Genomic DNA, 14,089 nt, shown 5'->3' with positions numbered 1-14,089 from the left:
GCAACTACCTGCCACCTACCACCTACAGCACCCGATGTCACAGGAAGGCCAAAAAGATCAACAAGGACATCAACCACCCGAGCCACGGCTTGTTCACCCCGCTATCATCCAGAAGGCGAGGTCAGTACAGGTGGATCAAAGCTGGGACCAAGAGACTGAAAAACAGCTTCTATCTCAAGGCCATCAGACTGTTAAACAACCATCACTAACATAGAGGCTGCTGCCAACATACAGACTCAAATCTCTGGCCACTTAAATAAATGGATTTAATAAATGTGTCACTAGTCACTTTAAATAATGCCACTTTAATAATGTTTACATATCCTACATTACTCATCTCTTATGTATATACTGTACTCTATACCATCTACTGCATCTTACCTATGCCGCACGGCCATCGCTCATCCATATATTTATATGTACATATTCTTATTCATCCCTTTACATTGTGTGTGTGTGTATAAGGTAATAATTGTGAATTTGTTAGATTACTTGTTAGATATTACTGCACCGTCGGACTAGAAGCACAAGCATTTCGCTACACTCGCATTAACATCTGCTAACCATGTGTTTGTGACCAAAAACATTTGATTTGATCCTCAATTAAAATATCAGAGCAATGCTCACTGTCAACTAAGCTCATATTTGGACTCATTGAGCTAAAATACTGCAGTTTGTGGAAGTAATAAGTTTGACAGACTGAAAGAAATCTTAGAAAATCAAGACTGGGCCGCTGGGTGTTAATGAAGTCCTAACTGGTCCTAAATGTGGGATGTTTGCTAAACGAAGCTAGTTAGTAGGCTAATGACAGCAAATACTTCAGGATTGGTATAAAGCACTCTGGCTCTCACACACACACACCTCTGAGTATGTTAGTGGGGAAACAGTGGCATCTGCCTGGCAAGGGAGAGCTTCATTAGGATATTCTCCTGGGAAGACTCTGGGCTGATCCTATTTCAGCGTATCCACAGAGGGACACTGAAATCCCGGAGCTAGGAGCTGATCCTAGTTCAGTGTTGGTCCCATATTTCATCAGCTGAAATAAGAAATCCCAGAATTGTTCCAATCGCACAAAACGCTTATTTCTCACAAATTTTGTGTAAAAATTTGTTTACATCCCCGTTAGTGAGCATTTCTCCTTCGCCAAGATAATCCATCCACCTGACAGGTGTGGTATATCGAGAAACTGATTAAACAGCATGATCATTGCACAGGTGCACTTTGTGCTGGGGACAATAGAAGGCCAATCTAAAATGTGCAGTTTTGTCACACAACACAATGCCACAGATGTCTCAAGTTGAGGGAGAGTGCAATTGGCATGTTGACTGCAGGAATGTCCACCAGAGCTGCCGCCAGAGAATTCAAATGAATTTGTAACGGGCCGATGGCAGACAGTATGTATGGCGTCGTGTGGGCGAGCGGTTTGCTGATGTCAACGTTGTGAACAGTTTTCCATGGTGGAGGTGGGGTTATGGTATGGGCAGGCATAAGCTATGGACAATGAACACAATTGCATTTTATTGAAGGCAATTTGAATGCACAGAAATACCGTGATGAGATCCTGAGGCCCATTGTTTCAGCATGATAATGCACGGCCCCATATCCCAAGGATCTCTACAGAATTCCCGGAAGCTGAAAATGTCCCAGTTGTTTCATGGCCTGCATACTCAGACATGTCACCCATTGAGCATGTTAGGGATGCTTTGGATAGACATGTACGACAGCGTGGGACCTTGTCACCATATGTCTATGCATTCAAATTGCCATCGATAAAATGCAATTGTGTTCAGGCAACAAACAACACCCTGATCAACTCTATGCGAAGGAGATGTGTCGCGCTGCATAAGGCAAATGGTGGTCACACCAGATACTGACAGCTTTTCTGATCCAAGCCCAAGGTATCCAATGTATCTGTGACGAATAGATGCATATCTGTAGTCCCTGTCATGTGAAATCCATAGATTAGGGTAGGGCGATATGGCCAAAATATAATATCACTATTTATTTATTTTTATGATCGTGTGGCCTTTTTGACATTATGAGTAGTGTGTGACCCGAGGGTGGCCACACATACATTCTAAGTGATTTCAATGGGTCTTTCTCCATTCAGATTGTTGTTTTTTTACAACTGAAGTTGACTTCAACCCCAAATAATTTTCAGCATTTTCATCCATTTCTGCATTTCCTGGACTTATTTGAGATAATTTCCACGTAGGGCTGCACAATATGGGCAAGCAATCTAGGCCTCATTTGATTTGACATGCGATTTAGAGCATACACTTGGGTGAACTGTTGGAATTATGGAAATAGAATGATTATTCTAATTCTATAGTTGGAATATAATAGTGGGCACTTTTTAATACAGTGTTGTTTGACATGACAGCAAATGACAATGCCAGGGAGGAGTTATTGTGACAGGGTAGGAACCAAAGTGTTTCCTAGGGGAACCTATAATCTTTGGCTACATTGAATGTTCTCTTAGCTCCTTAATTTAGCTGACGTAGTTATGCTTCGCATATTCCTCTTTCATTTTGAAGATCCTGTTACACAAACATGCTGATTTGGGTCTACACCATCACTGGTATTATCAGGCTGTATAGCTAATTACGTTTGCTCTGCTCTGACTCACTACATTTATTAGCCAGCTAACTAGCATTAGCGGCGAACAATATTTAGGTTCAACATGCTAAGAAATGTCAAACTAGTTGTTTACAGATGTAAGAAACACAAACAAAGTAATTATAGAACGCTAGTGGATTTTTATTAAGAAGCAAAGCGAACAGCATTTTTGTCATCGACATTTTTGCATGTGCTGCATTGACCATGTAGACAAGTGTCTCGTGGTCGAGGAACAGCAAATGTGCTCCTTGAGTGACAGGGCGAGTGGCTAGGTCTGTGTGGAAAGCGGTATGGAGAGAGAGGACTCAAGTAGCGAAGAAACTATAAAAATGTACGTTACACATGGCGTATCACATTTAACAAACATTCATAGACTGTTAATGAAAGTAAAGTAAAAACCCAAATCAGTCTGCGCTTCAATACCGGTATATTGTAAAATGGGGTATACCGCTCAGCCCTAGATTAGGGCCTAATTTATTTATTTCAATTGACTGATTTCCTTATATGAACTGTAACTCAGTAAAATATTTGTAATTGTTTCTTGTTTGTGTTTATATTTTTGTTCAGTGTAGTATCTTCGTAGCGCAGATCCATTTTTCTACCCCTCGGCAATCTCGCTGTATTTGCTAGGCTTTCAGGCCTATTCCTCCAACAGATATATTTCACAACAGGTGTTGTTGAATGTACAAACATGAGAATGTTGTGCTACAGGCCTAAAGAGCCATTAATTCAGAACTACAGAGATTAGATTGTGAGGCCTCGAACAGGATGTCCAGTAGACTCCATTCACACACCACATCCCCCTCTTATCTTCACCATCTGAGAGGAACGGTCACTCAGTCAGTCAGTTGAATATGTGACAGGAGCAGTATGGTGACGTAGTATCCCCCCCAACCTCTCCCCCTCCCTCCTCCCCTTTCACTTCCTCCCCAGTAGACATGCCTGACATTCTAGAGGAGCCAGTGTACATTCCTCACATGCCTCCACCATATCAGAGATGGGGCGTGGTGGGAGTGCCTCACACAAGGGCATATGGGCGGTTCGGTTTTAACTTCCTTGTTGAATGCTGTTGCTGCTGTGTGACAGACAGGGACCTGCGTGTTGGGCAGTGAACCAAGGGGGGGAGAAGAGTGTCAGACAGGGCCTGAGGAGGCCCGAGGAGGGCTCAGGTGACCAGAGTTAAGTCAGCTCATGTGGGACAGGGAGAGTACATGGAAAGGAGACCGGGAGAGGACAGGGAGGGAGGCTTTAGGTGTCTGGCCCGGCCCCTGGAGGTGGAGGATCAAAGCTACCGTACTGTAATGGCTGTCACTGCTGGTTGGTTGACTGGCTGGCTTGACTGCACATGTATGCCACACTGGTAGACTGCAGGTCGATTGTTAACCATAAATATCACACACACTATGACACAAACCACACACTCACTCAGCCTATCATATAAAACCATCTAAATGAACTAGTATCCACTCAAGCCACTGTGGCCCTTTGAAACAGACAAAATAATTATGGGCCTGGCACATGTGACCGTGAATGGGACAGCAACAACCACGTGGCCATTTTCAGTTTCACATCGACCTCTGCAACAATAGGCTCTCTCAGTCAGGGCAGGACAGGCGTTTGGGGAGAGTGTGTTTCGGCCTCTGCTCACGTGCAGTACCAGGTTCCTAAATGAAAAAGCTCACCTTCACATTACCAAGACCTTCATGACCCTGGAGAACATTGTAGAAACGTCTCTTTCCCCCCAGCTAAAGCAGAAGCGATGGTGGTGGGGTATCAGCAGTGGAAGAGTGAATGGAAAGAGCTTCCTGCTCTCTGATGGAACTGAGGCTGAGGCACACAAACCCAGCTTGGAAGGCAGTTAGTGTGACAGTCCAGAAGACAGGGTGCCTGGAGGACAGGGCCTGTGCAGCATCTAAACGACCACAAATCACTGAATTCTTCCACATAGCTGGGGTTTTACGCTCCCCCCCTCCCATCCCTTTCTCAACCCATCCATCCCCCTATCCCTCAGTCTCCCCCTCCCTCCATACACCCACCCACCCACGCATTCAAGCCTTTCATTACGATGATAATGGGCCAAAAGCCAGAACAGGGCCCATGTCTGGGTGCCATAAGTTCAGCGCTGGCTTTGTGGCCATGTCATGCGTGTCCATGGGAGCGGAGCGTGCTGCCCTGGTTTAACAAAGACGGAAGGAGAGGAGGGGAAAAAACAACACTAAAAATCCTACTGGCTTCAGCAGGGAAACTTTGACCAAAGCGTAACTCTCAAACAACCTTATGCCAGGATACACACAGTCAGGCCTGGTCTGCAAGCCTGGACACCATAGGGGACAGGTGTTCAAAATGTGTGTGAGCTATACACACTATGATGATATTGGATAGGCAGTTATTGTGTGGTATAAATATTCAGTTCCACACTTACCTTGCCAATACTTGTGCCCAGGAGCCTTATCTCTGCCCATCTATACCCTCCTGCATTAAGTATGGACTGTTATACTCACTCACCTTGCCTGTCAAAGTTCATAGCTAATGACAACAGGAAGGAGTGGGCCTGTAATTCCAACTGCATGGCATTATTACAGAGGAAATTTAAATGTTTCTACCAATGGTGTATATACACACTGGATTTATGGTAATGGCCAACACTTTGATGCCACTGGTCAGCCATATTGGCATTCCCCAGAAAAAGCAGTCCTCCACAGGAATGAATGGAATTTCAATTCAATATTTCAAGGAATTTATGTTTAGCTCACAATATGATTTAAAAGTATGTATTAAGGTGTCTAACAGAATAAATGTGGCAAAAATGAATGTAGACATGAATAAATGCATTTCTTTAGCTTCCAAAATATGTTTTACAATGGCGGGGAAGTGCCAAGGGGGAAGCATGGAAGTGTTTGGTTAATGATCTATCCCTTAGGCAAGGGTTGTCATGTTTTACTGTTATTACAATGATATGGCACATATACCATGTAGGCTAATGCCATTCCCCCAATACAAATAGAGTTGGTAGGCTTAGGAATGGCATGTAGGGTGGTCTACACCAATACAAATAGAGTTGGTAGGCTTAGGAATGGCATGTAGGGTGGTCTACACCAATACAAATAGAGTTGGTAGGCTTAGGAATGGCATGTAGGGTGGTCTACACCAATACAAATAGAGTTGGTAGGCTTAGGAATGGCATGTAGGGTGGTCTACACCAATACAAATAGAGTTGGTAGGCTTGGGAATGGCATGTAGGGTGGTCTACACCAATACAAATAGAGTTGGTAGGCTTAGGAATGGCATGTAGGGTGGTCTACACCAATACAAATAGAGTTGGTAGGCTTAGGAATGGCATGTAGGGTGGTCTACACCAATACAAATAGAGTTGGTAGGCTTAGGAATGGCATGTAAGGTGGTCTACACCAATACAAACACAGTTGGTAGGCTTAGGAATGGCATGTAGGGTGGTCTACACCAATACAAACACAGTTGGTAGGCTTAGGAATGGCATGTAGGGTGGTCTACACCAATACAAATAGAGTTGATAGGCTTAGGAATGGCATGTAGGGTGGTCTACACCAATACAAATAGAGTTGGTAGGCTTGGGAATGGCATGTAGGGTGGTCTACACCAATACAAATAGAGTTGGTAGGCTTGGGAATGGCATGTAGGGTGGTCTACACCAATACAAATAGAGTTGGTAGGCTTAGGAATGGCATGTAGGGTGGTCTACACCAATACAAATAGAGTTGGTAGGCTTGGGAATGGCATGTAGGGTGGTCTACACCAATACAAATAGAGTTGGTAGGCTTGGTAATGGCATGTAGGGTGGTCTACACCAATACAAATAGAGTTGGTAGGCTTAGGAATGGCATGTAGGGTGGTCTACACCAATACAAATAGAGTTGGTAGGCTTAGGAATGGCATGTAGGGTGGTCTACACCAATACAAAAGTGGAGTAGAAACAGTTAACCTCAAATGCATTTCCATTCAACCACCAAATGGCGCAAAACGTACATATGCATGATATAGCAAATCGTGCACAATGATAAACAAGATACATTGTTTATCATTCTTACCAACTTCAAGAGTAGCTTGGGCCCATTCATCTATCTGACAGTATGTCAACATCAGGTCTGTTGTAATAACATTCAAACATATTGCACACCTCAACAGTAATGTAACAAGTGGATTTTTACCTGCGTAAAACCGTAACAGGGAGCCAATCTCGGTGTTCATCCCTTCCTCCTGCACGCGCCACGGATCCTTAAATCCCAGTTTAAAGAGAAAGTCATTCTGGATCTGGAGAGGCCTCTCGTCTTGCCCGAGCCTCCTGACAGCGTCACCGTGGAGCTGAACGTAAAGTGTGGGACTCGTGTCACATGCTGCTTCTCTATCCTCATCAGCCTCTGCCGAACCGGTTTTCAAAGCACGCTGGCGATTGTCAGGGTCTTGGATGTCGGGCCTATGACCTGTCGAACAGGCCCGGGTCAATGAGCTACCGCTACTACTGGGTGGCAGCCTGCTTAGACAGAGTCTGTTACCTGCTCCCGTATCCTCTGTCAAGTCGTTTAAATGCCCACCGTTGCTAAACGTGTAGTTGGCAGAGACTGTGTTGCCATTCGGGAGAATAGGGTCAATGCTTGTGGTAGGACAGTCGAGTTCCAGTTCGTCTGAGGAGCTGCCATAGGTGTCGTGGCCCTCCGTGGCGCTGTCAAAACTAGGGCTCAGGATGGATGCGTCTGTGCCCAGGATCATGTCGTCGCTGAGGGAGTCCCGGTGCTCACTGAGCCGAGCCCCCGAGATGCTGAGGTCATCGAATGCGCTGCTGCTCTCCACGTCCGAACCAGAATTGAGCCCGTAGTTGTCCACTCCGTTCAGCCGCTGTTCTGGATAATCCTCGTTTGGAGTATCCAGGTTAGAATTCGAATTTTGATCCGACAACGAGTGAGTTATATTATCTTTTGAATCTGAGTCCGGACTCAAAACTTTTTCATCCTGTTGCTTTTGCAACTCATCGGCGTTCTCCATAAGCAGTAATCTCAACCGGTCACTTGCCTTGTCTGATAGGCCGCCCCTGAATTCGGGGGATCCCGAATGGTTGCACTTAATATTAACCTTACCGTCTTCAATAAGTTTGCACTGACTGTCATATAGATACTTCACGTTACAGTTTCCGTTTTGATCCGTCTTTAGGTTGTCTTTACAAAATATACGCAATACAGAGCTCGACTTACTGAGTTTGCTCATACGGAGCGCCATGTCGCCAGCGGTGGTATCGATCGTGCACAGCACCGGCCTAGGATATGACGGCGAGGTGAGTTTGTCGTGGACATGTATGGATCCCCTGTGAAGATCCACTCGCACCCACTCTCTATCTGAAGGCTGCAGTTGCATGTTCTGCCGATGCCTCAGCAACGTCTTCCTATCCAGACTCCGAGTATGCAGAGACGCAGAGGAGAGGGTCGAGTTCATCTTGGCGCCGCAGGCGGCAGTGACAGCCGATGTGGTTGCAGTGGAGAGGTTCCTCTTCAGCCTCCTCCGTCTCAACAGGAGCGAGTTGGAGTTACTGGATAAACTCCGGCCATTCGTAGATGTGCTTCCATTACTTTTATTCGAAGCACTAGAACCAACTGCAGCCTGAGAGGGATTGTTCCCATTTCTAATATCTAAACGAGAGGCCGTCAAATGTACACCACCATCATCCACTGGCGTCCACTGGGCGACAGACAGTCCGCTAGGCTTCTTAAACTTAGTTGCAGTTCTATCTGCCAAACCTTCGTCAACGACAGCCCGCGCACTTTCCATTTTACCAAATGAAAAGTACACTAGATATCTGTGCGTACGTGGCTTAACATCAGCCTTCTACATTAAAAAAGCGCGACAATAGGAACACAATACAACAAATGTCCGCCGGTTGGGTGGTGTACTTATCCCACTATTCATTCCCTTCTTTGCCTCCGCGCTCCAGTTGGAATCTCCCCTGCGTTCCCGAAAACATTTCAGAGGAAATCCGCTAAAAACAGGTCGGACTCGAAGTGAGAGATCGGTACAAGGGCGGAGACGTGACTGTGTCTCATTTAGACCAAAATACTATGGCAGAATATGAAATTAATGTCGGCCGACCTCTTACGCAAATACTGTACGATATATATTCATGAGGTGACAAGATGTGAGAACAACCTTGTATTGCCTTGTGGGAAATGTATTTCAATGTAAGGACATCTACAATCTTTAATGTTGAAATACTAAAGTAAAAACTACATTTCCCAAATAAAGGGCATACCCACAGCAGACAGAAGGGGGCAAGGTTCAGAATGATGTAAATAGATATGTAAACACAGAAATACAACTCCCTGTTATTTGGTAGAGAGCCTTATCAAGTTCTATGCACATAGATACATTTCTATATGGAACGACCTTTACGCACCGCCCACGTTTTATGCTCTGCCTCTTCTGAGGAATATCCCTCTCGTTGCCTAGTTTTGATAAGTGGGATTCAACCTTCTGACTACGCAGGCAAATTTACTGTACTTGTGAAATATGCTTGATGCGACTGATGGTTTAAAACCATTCTAAATCAAAATGGGAGACAGAACATGTTTTTCCCCCACAGCATTAATATTAAATACCCCACTTATTTGTTAGCTGTTTTAAGCAAATGTATTGTATGATATGTGCGTGCTTGCATTAAATAGCATGGGGAAATAAAGTTCGAGTCTACTCGACCAGTAACGACGAGGGTGAAATAACTTGAGTGGAGCACCATCTCATCAGGACGCCATTTCACAAGGCCACGCTGACTGGCCGACTTTCTGTCCTCAGTGATATTCTATTGTCCTCTTCCACCATCTAGTGGTGTTCCAGCTTTAATTAGTGACAACCCTGGTCATATGGGGACAGACTGGGTGTGCAGGTTTTTGCTCCATCCCCAGTACTAGAACTCTCATTATATAGATGTCATTGAATTTCTCATTTAGCACACTGTACAGTCGAGTGTCTAATGGTAATCCATAACCCATCCCCACTGTGTAAGTAGGCTACAGTGTTAAAACTAGGCTAATAAAAACAAACAGTTGCACTTACTGGATTTCAGCATTTGGTTCCTATAAAGAGCATAGGCCGTTAAATGTCTTTCATCCTTCTCTGATTGATGGATAAGAACTTGCCCCACACCAGTGCTGCCCGCTGTCATTTCTGCTTGGATGTCTCGCATCCAACAGTTTGAATCCTGAAATTGGGTACAAATGGAGTTTGACTGGATCACTGAAATAATTGACGCCAGTGAAGAATGATTGCTGGGAAAATCCTTTTAATAAGATTTCTTGGACATAAACAAATCAGTCTACCCGTTACATGCATTGTCTACCTGTGCAAAGTGAAGATCTGACGTAGGGTAGGCCATTGGAGAATCCTGTACGTAGGTTTTACTATACATTACTACTTCCATTATTCTGTAGAATGAAAAGTGCTTTACAAATGTAATAAATTGTCAAAATTGACTTTTTAGTTGGAGGAAAATATTTTGACGTGCTTGGAACAGTTATTGGATCTATGAAACCCTAAAACACCAACAAGTGGTACATCCAGACCATTTGGGATGAGAGAGTGAGCTTCCCTGAACTCATAAAGCAAAAGGAATAACCCATAGAACTACATGGTGATTCATTGGAGCTCTGTGGGATAACCTCTTTATGATAGACCGATGAGGTTGTGGTGGTCAACATAAAGATCCAAAAGCATAACACACACACACACACACACACAGGAAAGCCAAAGTAGTAAGGCAGTATTTTACTCTAAATCACATTACCTACAATTCCTGGGCAGCCATAAAGACCCAATAGCTGATGTCAATATTGCCATGGTTTGAGAAAACGTGTCTTAAATGATAGTGAACAGAATGCAAAATACATAATGATGTTTAATAGAAAGACAGACAAGGGAGTCATTCACATTGTAAATGGAAAGGAATTCCTATTTCCAAAATAAATCTAATCACTTTCAAATTAAATTCTCAACAAGTACATGTAACAAAAGTTTGTCTGAATTCATATTCCTTAATTCCAACATGACACCATCCTCATACTATGCTCTGTGGTTTAGTGGTCTGTCAAAAGAGAGAGGAGCCCCCTCAAGATGTTGATCAAAGCGTTAGGATCCAAAACAATGCCCAAAACGGTTTGAGGCGAACATGATGACGTGGTTGGCAAGATGCTGGAATCAACAAGGATGCTGATTCGAGCAGAAAACATGACCCCATCATCTCTTGAAGAATCTACTGATTTAAGTTGTTCCAATGAAATTAGGAAAAACAAACAGGGACATTGGGAAAAAGAATAAACTGTGTAATAAATGAAGCAATAAGTAATATGTGGAGAATAAACAAACATTTTATATAATATAATGACCCATGTTTACCTGATAACCAAACATATGTGCAATACCTTCAATGTTCCTTAATGTTTTCGTAAATTTCATTGGGCCTCAACTACAAAGACATTAAAAATGACAGAGGATGTCTTTTTGTTGGTGCATTTTCCTATGCAAATACATTAATACCGTAGGTGGCCAATCAGACCCTTCACCAGATCTAATCTACGTCTTATGACAAGCAAACATTTTCATATTGCAACTATAAGAGTAATACGTAGCATTTTAAAACAACTCAAAACAGTGGCCAATAGGATTTCAATCCCGATATTCCCATTGGGGCCTTTCCTAAAATGGCAACAAAAAAAACACAAAAAATGGAGAGGACCGTTTACAAGTAAACTAAAAAAGGTTTTCATACAGTTTGCCAAGCAGCAGAAAGAATATAAATTGTTCTTAAATATACAGAAAAGACTGAAAAATAAATAGAGTGCCGTGCACTCACGTCAGCAGAGTTCATTAAACATAAGACTGCAAAATGAGAAAAGCTTCATTGTCAACAGTAAAAAGCATAAAGTATCCCTGGATGGCGAGCCACATGTACATCCTAAATGGAACCCTATTCCCTATTTAGTACACTACTTTTGACCAGGGCCCATATGTGTCTCTGGTCAAAAGTAGTGTACTATATAGAAAACAGGATGAGATTTGGGACACAAAATAGCTCTTCTCTGAAGGAGTCTATATTCAAACATCAGAGACCTGTGACATTCCCTAAAGCCACATATCCCACAGTTTAAAATCAGTGTCACTTTTAAAAATAAAAATGATGTAAAAAGCTGTTCAACCTTAACACATACAGTCAGTGCATTATCTGCCAGCTACATTTTTCATTAAGGTTACCCTTTCATCCTTTCAGGATCCCGACATGAAACGAACAGTATTGAAGCGTGATTCTATTTCAAATGTTACTTCATACCTCTGTATAAACACAATGTATATTTGGAGAGTGTAAACAAAACATTGTCTGCACTTTCAAATTCACAGTTAGCAATAGATCAACATTGTCGGTACAGTGGGAACTGAACTGACCACCATGGGGAGAAGTAGAGGTGGGATTGCATGGTCATGACAGGGTGAACCCCAGAGGGCGCTATGACCTAAGGAGAGAGCACAGAGGGAAAATATTGCACATAATTCTGAAATGTTTTATGGACCAGACCCCTCACTTCTTTTTCTCTTTAACCAATTAAACACTGTAGATTAATCCACAAACAGCACTAGGTTCATCTTAACAGACAAAGGATAACATTCTCCAAGTGGTTGAAGTCCATCTCTTGCAACATCCATGGGTAGAGGGAGTAAAAATGTCCTTTCTGATTGAGTGAGGATGTGGAGGCTCCTTCCACCAATCGTGACAAGCCAATGATGAGACAGTGACAAGGGCGGGGCATAGGTACCTGGTAACCATGACAGCCAGTCAGTGGAGTAGAGATGGCAGGTGTCCAATCCCAACCAGCCCATCCCACTATCATCATCCCCAAAGCACTGAGCGCCTTCCTGAGAGCTCAGCACTAAGGTGTGGGATGAACTCGTCAGTCAGTTACATTGAGAAAATTGTGGGAGTTGGAGGGGCTACTAAAGGTGTTCAACTACTGTTTTGTCTCTAGAGGGGAAGGTACCGACCGACTGAGTAGCAGGGTATTGAAAAGGCATTTCAAATCAGAAGAAGACATGGCCTTATTGTAGAAATGGGCACCATTTACTGTCCAGCACTTATGGTTCTCAGTGAAGGAAAACAGCCAGTCTGTCTGGCGTTCCTATAGACAGTGATGGTCTACGGCCTGTGAAACCTGAGGGAGAAAAGAGCAGAAATATTCTGTCATTTGTACGAATTCTGAAGGTCACATATTGCAATTCCCTTATTATAGGGTACTGTAAAAGGTATGACATATAGATACATGCATACAGTGCCTCAAATCTAATCAATACATCACAATGACAAAGCAAAAAACAGGGTTACAGAAGTTTTTGCAATAAAAAATTTAATGAAACTGAAATATCACATAAGTATTCAGAGCCTTCACTCAGAAATTTGTTGAAGCACCTTTGGCAGCGATTACAGCATTGAGTCTTAATTATGACGCTACAAGCTTGGCAACACCTGTATTTGGAGTTTCTCCCATTCTACTCTGCAGATCCTCTCAAGCTCTGTCAGGGTGGATGGGGAGTGTCGCTGCGCAGTTATTTTCTGGTCTCTCCAGAGATGTTCGATCGGGTTCAAGTCCGGGCTCTGGATGGTCTGCTCAAGGAAATTGAGACTTGTCCTAAAGCCACTCCTACGTTGTCTTGGCTGTGTGCTTAGGGTCGTTGTCCTGTTGGAAGGTGAAACTTCACCCACAGTCTGAGGCCCTGAGAGCTCTGGAGCAGATTTTAAATCAAGGAGCTCTCTGTACTTTGCTCTGTTCATCTTTCCCTTGATCCTGACTTGTCTCCCAGTCCCTGCTGCTGAAAAACATCCCCACAGCATGATGCTGCCACCACCATGCTTCACTGTAGGAATGGTGCCAGGTTTCCTCCAGACGTGACATTTGTCATTCAGGGCAAAGAGTTCAATCTTGGTTTCATCAGACCAGAGAATCTTTAGGTGCCTTCTGGCAAACTCCAAGCAGGCCGTCATGTGCCTTTTATTGAGAAGAGGCTTGCATCTGGCCACTACCATAAAGGCCTTATTGGTAGAGTGCTGCAGAGATGGTTGTCCTTCGTTAAGGTTCTCCCAACTCCATAGAGGAACTGTCAGAGTGACCATCGGGTTCTTGGTCACTTCCATGACCAAAGCACTTCTCCCCCGATTGCTCAGTTTGGCTGGGCGGCCAGCTCTAGGATGAGTTCTTGGTGGTTCCAAACTTCTTCCATTTAAGAATGACGGAGGCCATTGTGTTCTTGGAGACCGTCAATACTGCTGACATTTTTTAGTACCCTTCTCCAGATCTGTGCATCGACACAACCCTGTCTCGGAGCCCTTTGGACAATTCCTTTGACCTCATGGCTGGTTTTTGCTCTGACATGCACTGTCAACTGTGGGACCTTATCTAGACAGGTGTGCCTTTCC

The 14,089-nt window shown here is 43.7% G+C and overlaps 2 protein-coding genes across 5 annotated transcripts in view; both read right to left on the bottom strand.

The window, feature by feature from the left end:
- LOC115114524 (PH domain leucine-rich repeat protein phosphatase 1-like) overlaps window positions 1–8,713 on the bottom strand; it is an 82,592-nt gene extending 73,879 nt beyond the window's left edge. The window contains exon 1 of the mRNA XM_029642829.2: window positions 6,804–8,713. Within this exon, the coding sequence (XP_029498689.1) occupies window positions 6,804–8,412 (1,609 nt within the window). The 5' untranslated portion in view covers window positions 8,413–8,713. The remainder of the gene's footprint in view (window positions 1–6,803) is intronic.
- Window positions 8,714–10,510: 1,797 nt separating this feature from the next.
- The window catches only part of LOC115114523 (phosphatase and actin regulator 1-like), an 86,982-nt gene continuing 83,403 nt past the window's right edge, over window positions 10,511–14,089 (bottom strand). For all 4 annotated transcript variants that reach the window (XM_065013467.1, XM_065013468.1, XM_065013465.1 and 1 more), the window contains exon 12: window positions 10,511–12,830. In XM_065013467.1, the coding sequence (XP_064869539.1) occupies window positions 12,815–12,830 (16 nt within the window). In that variant the 3' untranslated portion in view covers window positions 10,511–12,814. The remainder of the gene's footprint in view (window positions 12,831–14,089) is intronic.

Source organism: Oncorhynchus nerka, linkage group LG9b (assembly GCF_034236695.1).
Source record: "Oncorhynchus nerka isolate Pitt River linkage group LG9b, Oner_Uvic_2.0, whole genome shotgun sequence".
Lineage (NCBI taxonomy): Eukaryota > Metazoa > Chordata > Actinopteri > Salmoniformes > Salmonidae > Oncorhynchus > Oncorhynchus nerka.
Note: the sequence above shows the minus strand (reverse complement) of the source record. Positions and strands in the feature narration are given on the sequence as shown.